We start from the raw sequence: 13255 nt of genomic DNA, 5'->3' as shown, positions 1-13255 counted from the left end.
CTATTATGAGACCCTACGTTTCTTGTTCTCCACTGATTTCATGAAATTTATAAGGCACCAATTTTCCTATCCAAATCTTATTCCTAACAAATTATCTTCTTCCCAACATTTCATCCTTAATCTAACGCAATCAGATCGGAGTTCATTTTATGCCATGAAGAGTCTACAACACAGCAGTTGAACGTGTAATATTAATAATTCACGTCTTATGGTTATACAACTATTCAGGAGTCATCAGTATTGCCTCTGTTTTTGTGGATTTTCCTTCCTGGCGTTCTTATATGTTATATCTACAAACAAAGTTCTGAGCTCAGATTATATTTAATTTATTTATTACATGTCCCGCTTTAAGGCGATTTCGTGAACGTTGATTTCGGCCCACGGTCATCTGTGGGGCATTTTCTTTTTTTACTTCGAGACGTAATCAATAATTATTTAACAGATTCATCGGAGAGGTTTGACCAGAGAGAAGTCAAATGATAGTCAGCGAGTCAGAAATCAGACGCCTGCATGGTCAACGGCTGGGGGCACGCGGCAGGTTATGACGGCGAATTTTATGATGTTCTTCCTGAACCCTTGGATCATCAGCGGCATCACCAAGGCGCCTCTTATCGTGTTCCACCCTGAAGAGAGAGAGAGACAAATAGTTAGAGAGAGAGAGAGAGGACAGCGACATAGAGAGATATTGAGTAAGAGAGAGAGACAGCGACGTAGAGAGATATTGAGATTAAGAGAGAGAGAGATTGATAGTGAGAAAAATCGTGGGAGAGAGGGATTAAGAGAGAGAGAGAGAGAGAGAGAGAGAGAGAGAGAGAGAGAGAGAGAGAGAGAGACAGCCACAGAGAGAGATATTGAATGCGAGACAGTGACAGAGAGAGAGAGATTGGTAGTGAGAGAAATCGAGGGAGAGAGGGATTAAAAGTGAGAGAGAGACGGCCACAGAGAGAGAGAGAGATATTGAGAGCGAGTTAGTGACAGAGAGAGAGAGATTGATAGTGAGAGAGAAATCGAGGGAGAGAGGGATTAAGACTGAGCGAGAGACAGCCACAGAGAGAGATATTGAGAGCGAGATAGTGACAGAGAGAGAGAAAGATAGCCACGGAGCGAGAGAGATTAAGAGTAAGAGAGAGAGCGACAGAGACAGATAGAGAGTGAGAGAAGAGAGAGACAGATGAAGAAAGGGGATTAAGAGTGAGAGAGAGAGCGACAGAGACAGAGAGAGTGACAGAAGAGAGAGGCAGATGGAGAGAGGGAATTAAGAGTGAGAGAGCGAGACAGCGACAAAGAGAGATTATGCGTGAGAGACACAGCGACAAAGAGAGATTATGCGTGAGAGACACCACGACAAACAGAGATTATGCGTGAGAGACAGCGACAGACAGAAAGAGAGTGAGAGAGAGATACCAACAGAGAGCTTGAGAGAGACAGAGCGACAAAGAGAGACAATGAGATTGAGAGAGAGACAACCACAGAGAGAGACTGAGAGTGAGAGACATAGCGACATAGAGAGAAACTGAGAGTGAGAGACATAACGACATAGAGAGACACTGGGAGTGAGAGAACGAGACGGCCACAGAGAGAGAGAGACATTGAGAGTGAGAGAACGAGACGGCCACAGAAAGAGAGAGATTGGGAGTGAGAGACAGAGACATAGGGAGACACTGAGAGTGAGAGAGAAAGACAGCGACCGCGAGTTAAAGGTAATCGGAGAAGGAGCTCACCGTCTGTCTCTCACTCTCAATCTCTCTCTCTGCGGCTATCTCTCCCAGCTATTACAAAGAGAGTTTCAGCAAGGGAGAAGGAGCTCACCGCTGCCAAGGAGAGAGAAGAAGCCTCGCCATGTCAGGGCGGTGCGGATCACCGCGGGCCAGAATGGCGCCACATTCTCCGACCAGTCTGCCGTCCTTATATCCTGAACCAGCAAGCAGAACAAGTTCATCACCAAACTCCTCCCTCCATCACTAGATCAATCTTATCTCTATTTCTACTTGCATTATCTAACTCCATCTCCAAGTCCATCATCTCTATGTCTCTCCATCAATCTCGATCTCCAATTGAATTCTCACGTCTATTCTCTCTCTTTATCTCACGTCTGCAAATGTCTCAACCATCTCTATCTCCATCTTCCGCTTCTGTTATGTCCATCTCAATCACTACCCCATGCCTATCTGTATCTCTACCGCTGAATCCATCTCTCTCTCTAGCTTGACTCTTTTACCTGTAAAGAGAGGGATTGGGCAATCTTGACGTAGTCGGCGGCGGAGCACCACGCAGGGAGGTAGTAGGCGTCGCAGATCCTGCCGAGGAGCTTGAGTTCGTCGGCGGACAGCGAGCTCTCGCCGGGCTTGAGGTCTCTGTGGCACCACGTCACGATAATAATAATGCCCCCAGGCGCTGCCACCCTCGCCAGCTCCCCCACAAACTGCACCGACCACTCTCTTCTCTATAAACTCGAACCAACTATGATGATGATGATGATGATGGTACTTTGGTGACAATGATGATGATGGTACCATGATGACGAGATGACGGTACCTTGATGATGATAATGATGGTGGAACTTTGATGATGATTATGATGATGATGGTACCTTGATGATGATGATGATGATGGTGGAGCTTTGATGATGATTATGATGATGATGGTACTTTGATGATGATGATGATACCTTGATGATGATGATGAGGATGATGATGATACCTTGGCTTTGTCTGGCATGTGCTCACCACTTTCCATGGACCAGACTAGGTCGAACTGCGAGTCAGGGAAGGGCTGGTCAAGGGCGTCTGCCACCTGGAACGACACCTGCAACAGAGAACAGCCTTCATGCAACAATTGTCGTCGAAGGATGACGGATGACGGATTAGGATGGATGCAGTTAGTTCAACAATTCATCACAGAATCTGCAGGTTGGAGAGGCTGTACAGATAGGATAAAGGAACAGACAAATGGTTGTAAATGTAGTAAAAATGTAAATGGAACGAGAGTTCAGTCATCAACAATGGTTTAATGTTATTCATACAGACAACAAGATGAAAGCCAAATAGCTTAATTAAGCATTTAAATGTTTCATACTATCATCCAAATAATTTAATTATGCATTTATTCCAATTTATATGATAGTCAACAGATATCTACATCCAACCCTGATATCTACATCCAACGGATAAACCCAGGTATCAAATCTGGGAAGAGTAGACCGAGGATGACATAACCATGATGGGATGGAGGGATGAGGACGGGACGCAAGACCAGACCGGTTCCGTTCCTAATATGAGGTAATGAGGGATGACGGGTGACGTATTTCCGTCCCGTTCGTCATCCATCGTCGAAACTCAAGTTAGGAAGCAACGGACGAGCCATGGGGTCGGCGCGAGTTCGAACCTTGTCGGCCAGGCCCTCGGCGTCGGAGATAGCCTGGGCTCGAGCCGCCTGGACCGGGCTCAGCGTGATGCCCCGGCAGCTCGCCCCGTACTTCCTCGCCAGGTACCTCGAGCTCCCCCCAATCCCGCAGCCCACGTCCACCACCTTCTTCGGTCGCTTCCCCGGTTCATCTGGCGACGATAAAACCCAAAAACCCACGATCAAAATCCCATCTTGAACTCCCCCAAAGTTCAATTCGGACTCAAAGGAAGAGAAGAAAGAAGAGGGCGGGGAAGAACCGGGGACGGCGGCGAAGCGGAGGGCTTCTTCGACCATGCGGATCTGCGCGACGCGGTGGTCGGCGATGGCGGCGGTCTGGCCGGGCTCGTAGAAGCCGTGGTGCATGTGCTCGCCCCATATCCTCTCCCACAGCCCGGAAGACTCGTCGTAGAACTCCGCTATCCCCTTCTTCAGCCCGTCCGCGGCCGGCCCCGCCGCCGGCGCCGCTGAGCTCTGCACCGTGGCGCGCGCCGGGCTCGCGCGCCGCCGGGCGACGGGCGCGCCCGAGGAGATTACCGCCGCCGACGGACCCGTCAGAGATCCCATCTTCTTGGACTGCAGAAGGGTCGCGATGGAGTTCGCGACTGATTCACTTTGGCTTCAAGAATCCAGGAGAAGGTTCGATTTTCCTGGCCTAGAAATTCTGGGTTTAAAGATATTTTCGGAGCAGCCCCACAGAATTTTTTTTTTTTTGTAATTTTATTTTCACACAGTGGTTGCCATGCATTACACGCCCATTTAAATGCACAGTGGGAACGCAGGCACGTCTCTGGTATCAGGTAATGTTCATTGGCATGTTCAATTTAATGCCTCGAGTACGGCCTAGTTGTGTTGATTGGTGAGGAGTTGCGTAAAAGTAAATAAAAAAACAGAAACACCTCGCCGGGCAGTATGCGCTGGCTGTTGAGTTGATATTTCTTCTTTCTTCATTTTCATCCATTTTTCTTCTTCATTTTTTCTTTTTTCTTCATTTTTTTTGGCTTCATTTCTTCTCATTCCCGTTCTATCCCTCATCTTTGCTTCTGTTTTCCTCCTTTATTCCTCTTATTGTCTATAAATATCTATAAATAGCTTTGACTAACATAAATATTGGATGAATTATAGAAGGTTAAAAATTGAGACAGCGCGTATTGGATGATAGTAGGTGACATGGTATTTTTAAGTTGAGATAGAAGACTTCAAATTATGAATTGATTCTTTGATTAAGTTCATCAAACAGTTTGATTAATTATTCAATAAATGGTACACATTTTTTTATATATGAGTTGAGATTTATAGAATGTTCCCGATCCTATGATTGAGGTAAAAATGAGAATATTTCACAACTACTCGGTAGTTACTTTTGCATTTCAACAACATTGTTGTTTGCATATATATAAATATATATATATATAAATTAACATTAGAATAAATAAATGAAAATAAAATAAATAATTGTAAGTACTTCAAGAAATTCAACTTCTCTCTTGCCGCCTCTCTCTCTCTCTCCAACATATATTTTTAAAGTCCCCCCAAGGTCCTTTGTAAAGGTCTTCCGGGTGGTCATACAAAAAAATGTGATCACTAACATGCTTCTTCTCAATCTTCATTTTGATCACATGTCTAGGTTTTTCATTTTTGAATCTCTTTCTGGTTTGAACGACCAGAAACAAATCGTTGGTGTTTCATTTTCCAAACTCTATTTCTAGGTGGACGATTAGAAAGATATCATAGATTTTTAGATTAGTTTTAAATGGAGCCTTCTTGTTTAACCATTCTCATTGATTTTTCCTTTTCATCTTGTTCATCTCTGCATCTTCATTGATTGATCTAAATATCAAACAGTTTTTCCTGTTTCCATCACACGACTAAGCAGATCTTATCTTATTTACTTTCTCATTGTATTGTCTTCAAATGAAGTTCTGTCTTCCAGTTCAATCTTTTCCTGCCATTCAGTTTTCTTCTTGGCATTCAATTTTTGTTTTTCCCATTCAACATTTCTGCCTGTTCAATATTTCCATCTGTTATAACTTTTCTTACCATTCAGTATTTTCTTTACATTCAGTTGTATTCTGCATCAATCTTTCTTCCCAATCAATTTGTTACTTCCCGATCAACTTTTCATTCATGTTCCATTATTTTTCTATCATTTTAACGTCAGACTAATGTTCCAGGTTTCATTATCTTTATTGTTAACTTCTACATAAATCTTGATCATAAAGTGAATTGAACAAGATTGGTTGTTTTATATATCTCTCCATGTTTTATTAATACTTAATTCTTATTATATATGCATTCTTTCAGTATAATTGCATAACTTTGTTGTTGATCAATCCATTATTGATCCTTAAGTATTAAATAAACATAATCTTACTGTAGAATACACAAGATCTCTCTATGTTTATCTACTTCATCTATTGCCTAGTGTTTTCGATACTTGAAGAAGGTTACAGTCAACCAGTGAAGGGGAAACTTGAGGAAGGACAACCTAATATGGTCAAAGGTTAACCATAGGTCAAAGGTAAACAATACCTCAAAAAATTATAAATCAAAAATGGATCCACGGCCAATCATAAATCAAAAGTCAACAATAGGTCAATGTCAACTACAGGTCAAAAGTCAATAAAGGTCAAAAATTAAATATAGGTCAGACTCAAGTTTAGTGAAATATCATCCATAAGTCAAAGGTCAAAGTTGACATTAAGTGAAAATCAGCATTATTAAAAGGTCAAATGAAGAGTCAAAACCAACTGTAGGCCTAAGCTCAATCCTTCTTAGGTATTTAACCATGTTGTTCACATAACTATTTCATTGTAGGTTGAATTGTAAGTATATTGAATCGTGAAATTAGATACAAATTTTATTTTGGTGGTTGACTCTTTTTGAGCTAGTGGCTATGTGTGGAGCAGAGTCTAGGGAGTTCAATGAAACACTAAGTTGAGAAACACACCACGTGGAGGTATGACATGTCTGCGACAATGTGGGATCCCAATGTGGAGGTCGGTCTAGGGAAAGTGGGGCATTTGGTACCAAATTAGGTTGATTAGTGATTAGTGATTATGACATGTCGGCGCCAGTTGATTTTTTAGATTTTGGGGTAATTAGTGATGAGCTAACTTCACTAATTAGTGTCGTTGGTCTGAATTAAAACAACAAAAAATTATAATATCCTTACTAGCGTAGGGAGAGTAAGGGTCGATCCACAGGGAGCAAGGGTTTTTCCTTAAGAATTTGTGCTTTAATTATATAGTTTTTAATAATTTTAGAAGTAGGTTTACTACATATGAAGATAAATAACTAACTAAATAAAAATATAAAACAAAGAAAGTTAAAATATTATTATAATATTATAATAATATTGGTAGGCAGAAAATAATTTTTTGGGGATTTTTTAGGAGTATTTTAAGGCCAAAACAAAATAGGAAATGAAACAGTCTGGCGCTCTGGACTTAGTCAAAATTTGGCTAAGTTCGGATGCCAAATGGGGAAAGTGGCTAGGTGGAGGAGAGAGAAAAAATGGACTGCACTAAATTCACTCTAGAATGAGTTCCAGAATGAATTTTAGAGCGTGGTTGGATGCATTGGAACCGTCTGGATATTGGCTAGCTGATCCAAGACCAAAAGACAAAAGACGAACGGAAAAGAGTGGAAAAGGAGAAATAAGAAGGTAACCTCTTTGTCACACCTGCCAAGGTCCAAGGGACTTCTTCTTCTCCTTTCCACCAGCTTCTTCAGCCCTGGATGCTTCCTGCTCAGCCTGGCACTCACTGAGGTGAATGGATCTATGACTCAATTGCACTTAGGCAACCAAACATTTCTTTGGATTGAATCACAAGATGAATATTACAATAGGGTGAAGGGGTTTATATAGGGAGAGAGAGCAAATGAGAGCCATTGGATTTTTAATACAATGGATGGCCAGATCTTCTTTTCAGGGTCATGATCCACGTCCATTATGGTCCTCCAATCAGCATTGAGACCTTTGAAATACCCCATGGACTTTCAAGACTTCTTTCCTTAAATAGCATTAAAGGTGCTATCTTTAAGTCTCCTCCCTTGGATGTTTTATGGATTGAATGGTTGGATCTTCTTCTCTGGCTTGGATCCACGTCCAAGGTTGTCCTCCAATCAGCATCCAAGCCCCTGAAATGTTCATAAATAATCATGACTGGATCTTCCCCTTGCCCTCCTTTCCTTGGCCCAACATGCCTCTCATAGTGGGCTTAGTGGAGTTTCCTTAGTGGGCCTTTAGACTAGAGCTAACTGTCTTGCTTTGGGCCTTCTTTCTTGGCCCAGGGTTGTGGTTGAGCCAGCTCCTCTAGTCCAAATAGCTTTCTCTTCATTCAATTATCCCCTTTATTCATGAAAGTTTCACCTAATTCCTGCATCTTCCACATAAACTAAGAAGAGAGTGAGATTCATTCCACATAACTCATTGAGTTAAGTGGGGTTAGTCCCACAAATGACAATAATTAACTCCAAATTTGAAATTTTATTTCATGATTTTTCACAACATAATATAAATGTTGATAATATATCCAGATAAAGATAAAGAAGTAGATAAATTAGCTAGAATTGCACATATATATTACTATCATTTTGGATTTATCAATGACATGTCTGCGACAATGTGGAATCCCAATGTGGAGGTCGGTCTAAGGAAATTGTGGCATTTGGTACCAAATGAGGTTGAGACCGGTGTGAGTGCTTATATATGAGAATGGTGAATGGTAGGGACCATCTTGGGCTTGTTTTCTGCGTCTTGGATTAATGTAGTATTACAGCCCTTTTTAGGACTGTAAATATCGGGATTTGTTGGTGAGGACTGGACGAGCCCATTTTACATACTCCACACTGGACGGGACATTTAGATCCCTAACAAGAATAAACATACAAGTGTACTATGAGATTGAGAGCGAGAGAAAAATCCACGAATCCACAAAAAAAAATTAGAAAACATAGAGACTGTGAAGCTAATTCATTCCCCCCCCTCCCACCAGTTACATCACCACCAACTTGGGACTATCAAATCTTTAGACGGTGACATATTCATCTAATCAAGAATGTTGGAATATTTAAGAATTGAATGAACCTAAAGATATCATAGTTCCCTATATATTTGGATGCCCTCGAAACGAGGTACAATTTTGATAAATTCATATGGCAAGGGTATAAGTTTATGACTTAAATTTAATTTACGTATGAAGATGTTAATATATACCCTTTTAAAACAAAATTAAGGTTATTGATACAAAATATCTAATCTAGAAGAACTATTAGAATTAGATGCTTCCTACACAAGTATCGATGACAGAAGAGAGTTCTAAGCCTTAATGTGAAATGCTAATATGATTCGCCAACGCATGTATGTTTGGAAGAAGCCACGGCAGGGGCCTGGTTTTGGAGTGCAGGCACATCCCCTTGACAGTCCCATTTAAGCCCTCTCTCTTGAGAGGACAGGGCCGGAAAAACATCATTGTGAGTCTTCCCCTTCCACCTCCTTCCTTCTCCCTCAGGATGTGACCCCCCTTCTCTTCGTGCCTGCAGGTGGACACCACCATCCTCTATTGAGCGACGTCCTCCTTCCTTTCCTTTCTCTTCTTCCTCACCATTCCCGTTCTTTCCTTTCTGAAGGAAATATATGTGGCCAGCAAGCCAATCACACATTCCACATCTCGTTCCATGTTCATTGATAGAACATATTCATTATAGTGCACGTGTGATGCATATAATGAAGTCCATGAATACATGATCGGACTTGGTGAATTATGATGAGATCGTAATACGGAGATCACTGGTCTTTAAGCACGTGTTCTAAACATTCCTATTCGAAGGATATGCGAGAATGACATCGAAGTATCCAGATAGAATAGCACTCTCTAGCCTCACTCATATGATGAGTATGGCCAGTCCCGTAGCCATTAGTGTGGCGACACTAAGGATAGATAGTGGGTGCTCTTTAGTGGAAAGAGTTCACTGAAGTGATCCGTACGAATCCCTGAATGGTATTATACCGAACTTTCAATCAGGTTGATTCACATCACAGTTGTGTAAGTGGTCCTTAGACCTGAAACACCAAAGACGTCTTGTGGACGGGAGGTTGCACTTGGCTATGGCCAACGAGTCTCTAATCATGGGATTCTAAACGGTCTTTGTTCCTGTACATCAAGAAGTACACGAAGGCGACTGAGTGGTCAAGATGGGATCGTCCACCCTCGGTATAAGAGGTGACAGCTCAAGGAAGACGATGCAACGAAGTCCTTGGCCAAGGCAGTGAAATATCGGAGAAGAGTTCTGCGATGATTTCCGAATGCATCAGTACTAACTCGGATGACCGATTAGGGTTTGACAGTTGACCATACCCTAAGTCGTCCAAGGAGCGTCAAGTGGATGAGGGATTATGCATAAACAGTAACTGATGATGAACAGGTTCCATGAGTGAGTCGATACACACTCCTTTGTATCTTTTAGGACACGAGGTGTAGCTTGGCACCCCACGTGTTGGAGTCTCGACCTATCGATTGGGTTAAATCAATCCGACGTTAATTAATCTATATGATGATATAGTTAATTAATTTGGAAGGCCAATAAAGGTTATTGGGCCGTTGGAGTCGTTAACTAGACCGATACATGGGCTTAGAGGGTCACACGCAAATGGTCTTTTGGACGTTGGAAGATATACTTAAGTTTTGGGGGTTTTTATGAAAAATACCCACTTAGTATAAATAGGGGAAGGCCCTGAACAAAATTCACCCAGGCCAGAATTGTTCAGGGGTCTTTCCCCTTCCTCTCCACTCTCCCCACACCCCCTCTCCATCCCTGATGTGATCGGGACAACGTAACGACGCCGATGGAGAAAGAACGGGCTCGTCAACGAGAAGGAGGAGATCCGATGCGCCGAGGACTGCGTGGATACATCTAGAGGCTGAACACTTGAGCAGCTCGACTCGTCTCGCTCCGGGATCGAAGAAATCACGAATGAGATTCATCCAAATGTACTTCGTTTCAATGATTTTTGTTGATGCCATTCGATTCGCAAAAGTCTTTCGCTGCGCATCGTTTTGTTCTGTTCATCCATGTCAAGGCCTCTAGAATCCAACAGTTTCTTCCCTGGGAACCTCTCACTCTCCTCCCTCTCCTATTCCGAACAATATCTCTTCTCATCTGTGGTTGAAGATATCGTTTGATTCATAAAACTAATAGTTTTAAAATAAAAATATAACTTTGGATTTGTGTATTTAAAGCATATGTCATGGCGCGGAATAGAAACATGTCACAAGATGTGCCCTGGGACAACATTAGTGTCTCCCCATGGACTTATCTCTCTTATCACACTAGATTAAAACATTTTAATCATGATATAACACAAAATTACATGTGAATTCTCAAGTTTATTTTTATTACAAATTATAAAATTAGGTCTCAAAATGAATTTTTGTGTTAGTCATTATGCTCTAATGACATATGATATTGGTGAATTTTAATTATAATTATTGTTGATGTAATAGTTTGTGGTATCCTTCTGATATTGATATACATGGATAAAAATTATGTCCTGATCAACAAGGCTAATGGAATTTTCCTTGACTACGCATTATATCATACCAAAATATTTATTTGAGTTAAAGTTTTTGTTAGTTTGAGTGGCTAAGGAATAACCTAAGAGGGGGTGAATTAGGCTTTGTAGATATATTATTTTTTGTCTTTTAATAATTAACATAGGATTTTTCTACCTAAGAGAGGAGGGAAAATAAATCGGAGACACAATATATTTTTAGACAGCTTAGGCTAATCTTTAATGTTGTTCAAGGTTATACGTCCCAAGGTGATGATGTGCCATAAATGTGTCTGTGTGAATGCCAACCAACCAAATCACTTGGAAATAGGGATGAAACAGGATACCAAAAAATAAAAAAGCCGATGAAGTTCTGTCGTCAATAAACCCCAAAGTGTTCCACAGAATGATGTTGTTTGACCTACTTCAACTTGGCCCCCAAAGCCTTCTTTTTATGGCCCCCAATGCCTTCTTTTTATGATTCCTAAAGCCTTAACCTGACTGAGCAAAAAGATATAGCAAGAAAATTATATTTTTGACTAATATATTCTCCTCAATATCACTTAGTATAACCACTCATAAGTAGTTTTCAAAATAATACCTCATTTCACGTATTTCAACAGGAATATTTTTTTAGATCAGAAATATATTACTTCAAAGATAAAATTTACAAATGTAATTACGACTTCCCTGCACCAATACCTCAGTGTTCGCGGTCATTATTTCCTCAAGTCCTCATTCTCCTCCACCTTTCTTTTTGGATGAAATTCCTTGATTTGTGGTTGACCTTTGGCACTTTAGAATAAAATATATTATTCATTACTACGCCAAATGAGATGATTCTACCAATAATGGTTTTTATGATAATTACGCACATCTGTTATCAAACTCAAGATGTTCAAAATTGAAACAAATAAACCTCTAGAGGTCAATCTTTCCACTTTCTTAGTCGACCACATGATTCCTCCACGTCCATAGTTAAAACCCCTATAACTCTTTCAAAACTAAACTATTTCTTTATCATTGCTATTATCTTTTTCATCACATTCAATATTGATACACCACTATTTCTAATTGAGATATTCTCATATGAAAGAAAAGATATACAAATTTAAAACTATGTAATGTCATCATCTTAAAAAGTTCAAACAATTCCAGGTAGCACAATGGGTAGACTAGTTTATTTCGGGCAATATTTCACCCAGCTCACATTAGGGGAAATGCTGAATATGAAAAAAAATTGATGACAAGGGTCCCATGAAGTTTGGAATGTCAGAAAAGAATTTCTTGTCAAATCTTTGGCAGAAACTGGATGATGAAGACCAAGGAAGTGGGCATGCTCATTGAGCGGGTGGACAACGACCAAGATAGTGTCACTGAGGAATTTATCGTTGTAAAAAAATTGATGATTGGGGTTCCACGAAGCTTGGGAATTTCAGAAATGAATTTCTCAATCACATTTTTGCCAGAAGCTGGATGAGGAAGACAAAGGAAGCGGGCGTACTTATAGAGCATGTGGACTAAATTTAGAAAAGACACAGCTATTGCATGAGTAGAGGAAGATATGTGGGAACTTGTGCGATGTGTGGTGTGAATCACTGTGCAAATTAGCACTGTACATCACACAAGGATTTTTGTGAGAGCAAAAATTCACACAAAATAAGTAACAATTTGCACTGCACTACATGACCATCTCCACAAGCTATAACACATGCAAACTCTCATTAGACGATGAGTTATATTATCCTTCTGTTATTTAACGATTAGCAACTTTTTTAAAAGCATAGGGGACATGTGTACGTGCTAATTCACATCTACGTGACTAACCAAGTGCAAGATTTTTTGTGCCAATCATGGCACACTTTTTGGGGAAAGCATATGCATTGAAACCATAATACGCTAGCAGGGGCGTGAAGGAGAGTGAGATAGAAAATATGACATGTAGGATTTGACCATTTTCAAATCTTGATATCTCAAAATCCAACCATTGGTTCAACCTAACATTTTAGGGTAGACTCATCTTTTCCATGCTGTTGATTGATTTTGCAAACTGAGAAGAGAGAAAAAAAATTTGGACTGGTCCCAAACATAGTTGTTCAGGACAAACACAACATGGTTCTGAAGTCAACTTTATTTTCCAGTTCTCTGGTTAACTTTGGAATTTTCTTATTCCCATCATAGGTCGAGACTGCATTCAAAATCCCAACAAAAATTTAGACTTCTGTCTCATAAAAAGATAGTAATGTTTCACTCAACGGAGCCATAAAAAGGCACAAATCTCAAGATCAAATACAAAGA

General features: G+C 40.6%; 1 protein-coding gene across 1 annotated transcript; it reads right to left on the bottom strand.

Annotated features, from left to right (window-relative positions):
* Positions 1-398: 398 nt before the first annotated feature.
* G-TMT (gamma-tocopherol methyltransferase) lies at positions 399-4034 on the bottom strand. The gene is made up of 6 exons (XM_078582039.1): positions 3663-4034; positions 3385-3554; positions 2701-2805; positions 2219-2422; positions 1810-1912; positions 399-623 (listed from the first exon to the last, which is right to left on the bottom strand). Exons 1-6 carry the CDS (start codon positions 3967-3969, stop codon positions 499-501), a joined length of 1014 nt encoding a protein of 337 aa, XP_078438165.1. The 5' UTR covers positions 3970-4034; the 3' UTR covers positions 399-498.
* Positions 4035-13255: the final 9221 nt, after the last annotated feature.

Source organism: Wolffia australiana, chromosome 10 (genome assembly GCF_029677425.1).
Source record: "Wolffia australiana isolate 7733 chromosome 10, ASM2967742v1".
Taxonomy (NCBI): domain Eukaryota; kingdom Viridiplantae; phylum Streptophyta; class Magnoliopsida; order Alismatales; family Araceae; genus Wolffia; species Wolffia australiana.
Note: the sequence above shows the minus strand (reverse complement) of the source record. Positions and strands in the feature narration are given on the sequence as shown.

Bases quoted from the DNA above. Each gene is read 5' to 3' on its own strand.
- G-TMT (XM_078582039.1), bottom strand. From the start codon at position 3,969: ATGGGATCTCTGACGGGTCCGTCGGCGGCGGTAATCTCCTCGGGCGCG. The intron at 2,806-3,384 runs GTTCGAACTCGC...TCTCTGTTGCAG, and splicing joins CCGAGGGCCTGGCCGACAAG to GTGTCGTTCCAGGTGGCAGA. The intron at 624-1,809 runs GTGAGCTCCTTC...CTCTCTCTTCAG, and splicing joins CTTCTCTCTCCTTGGCAGCG to GGTGGAACACGATAAGAGGC.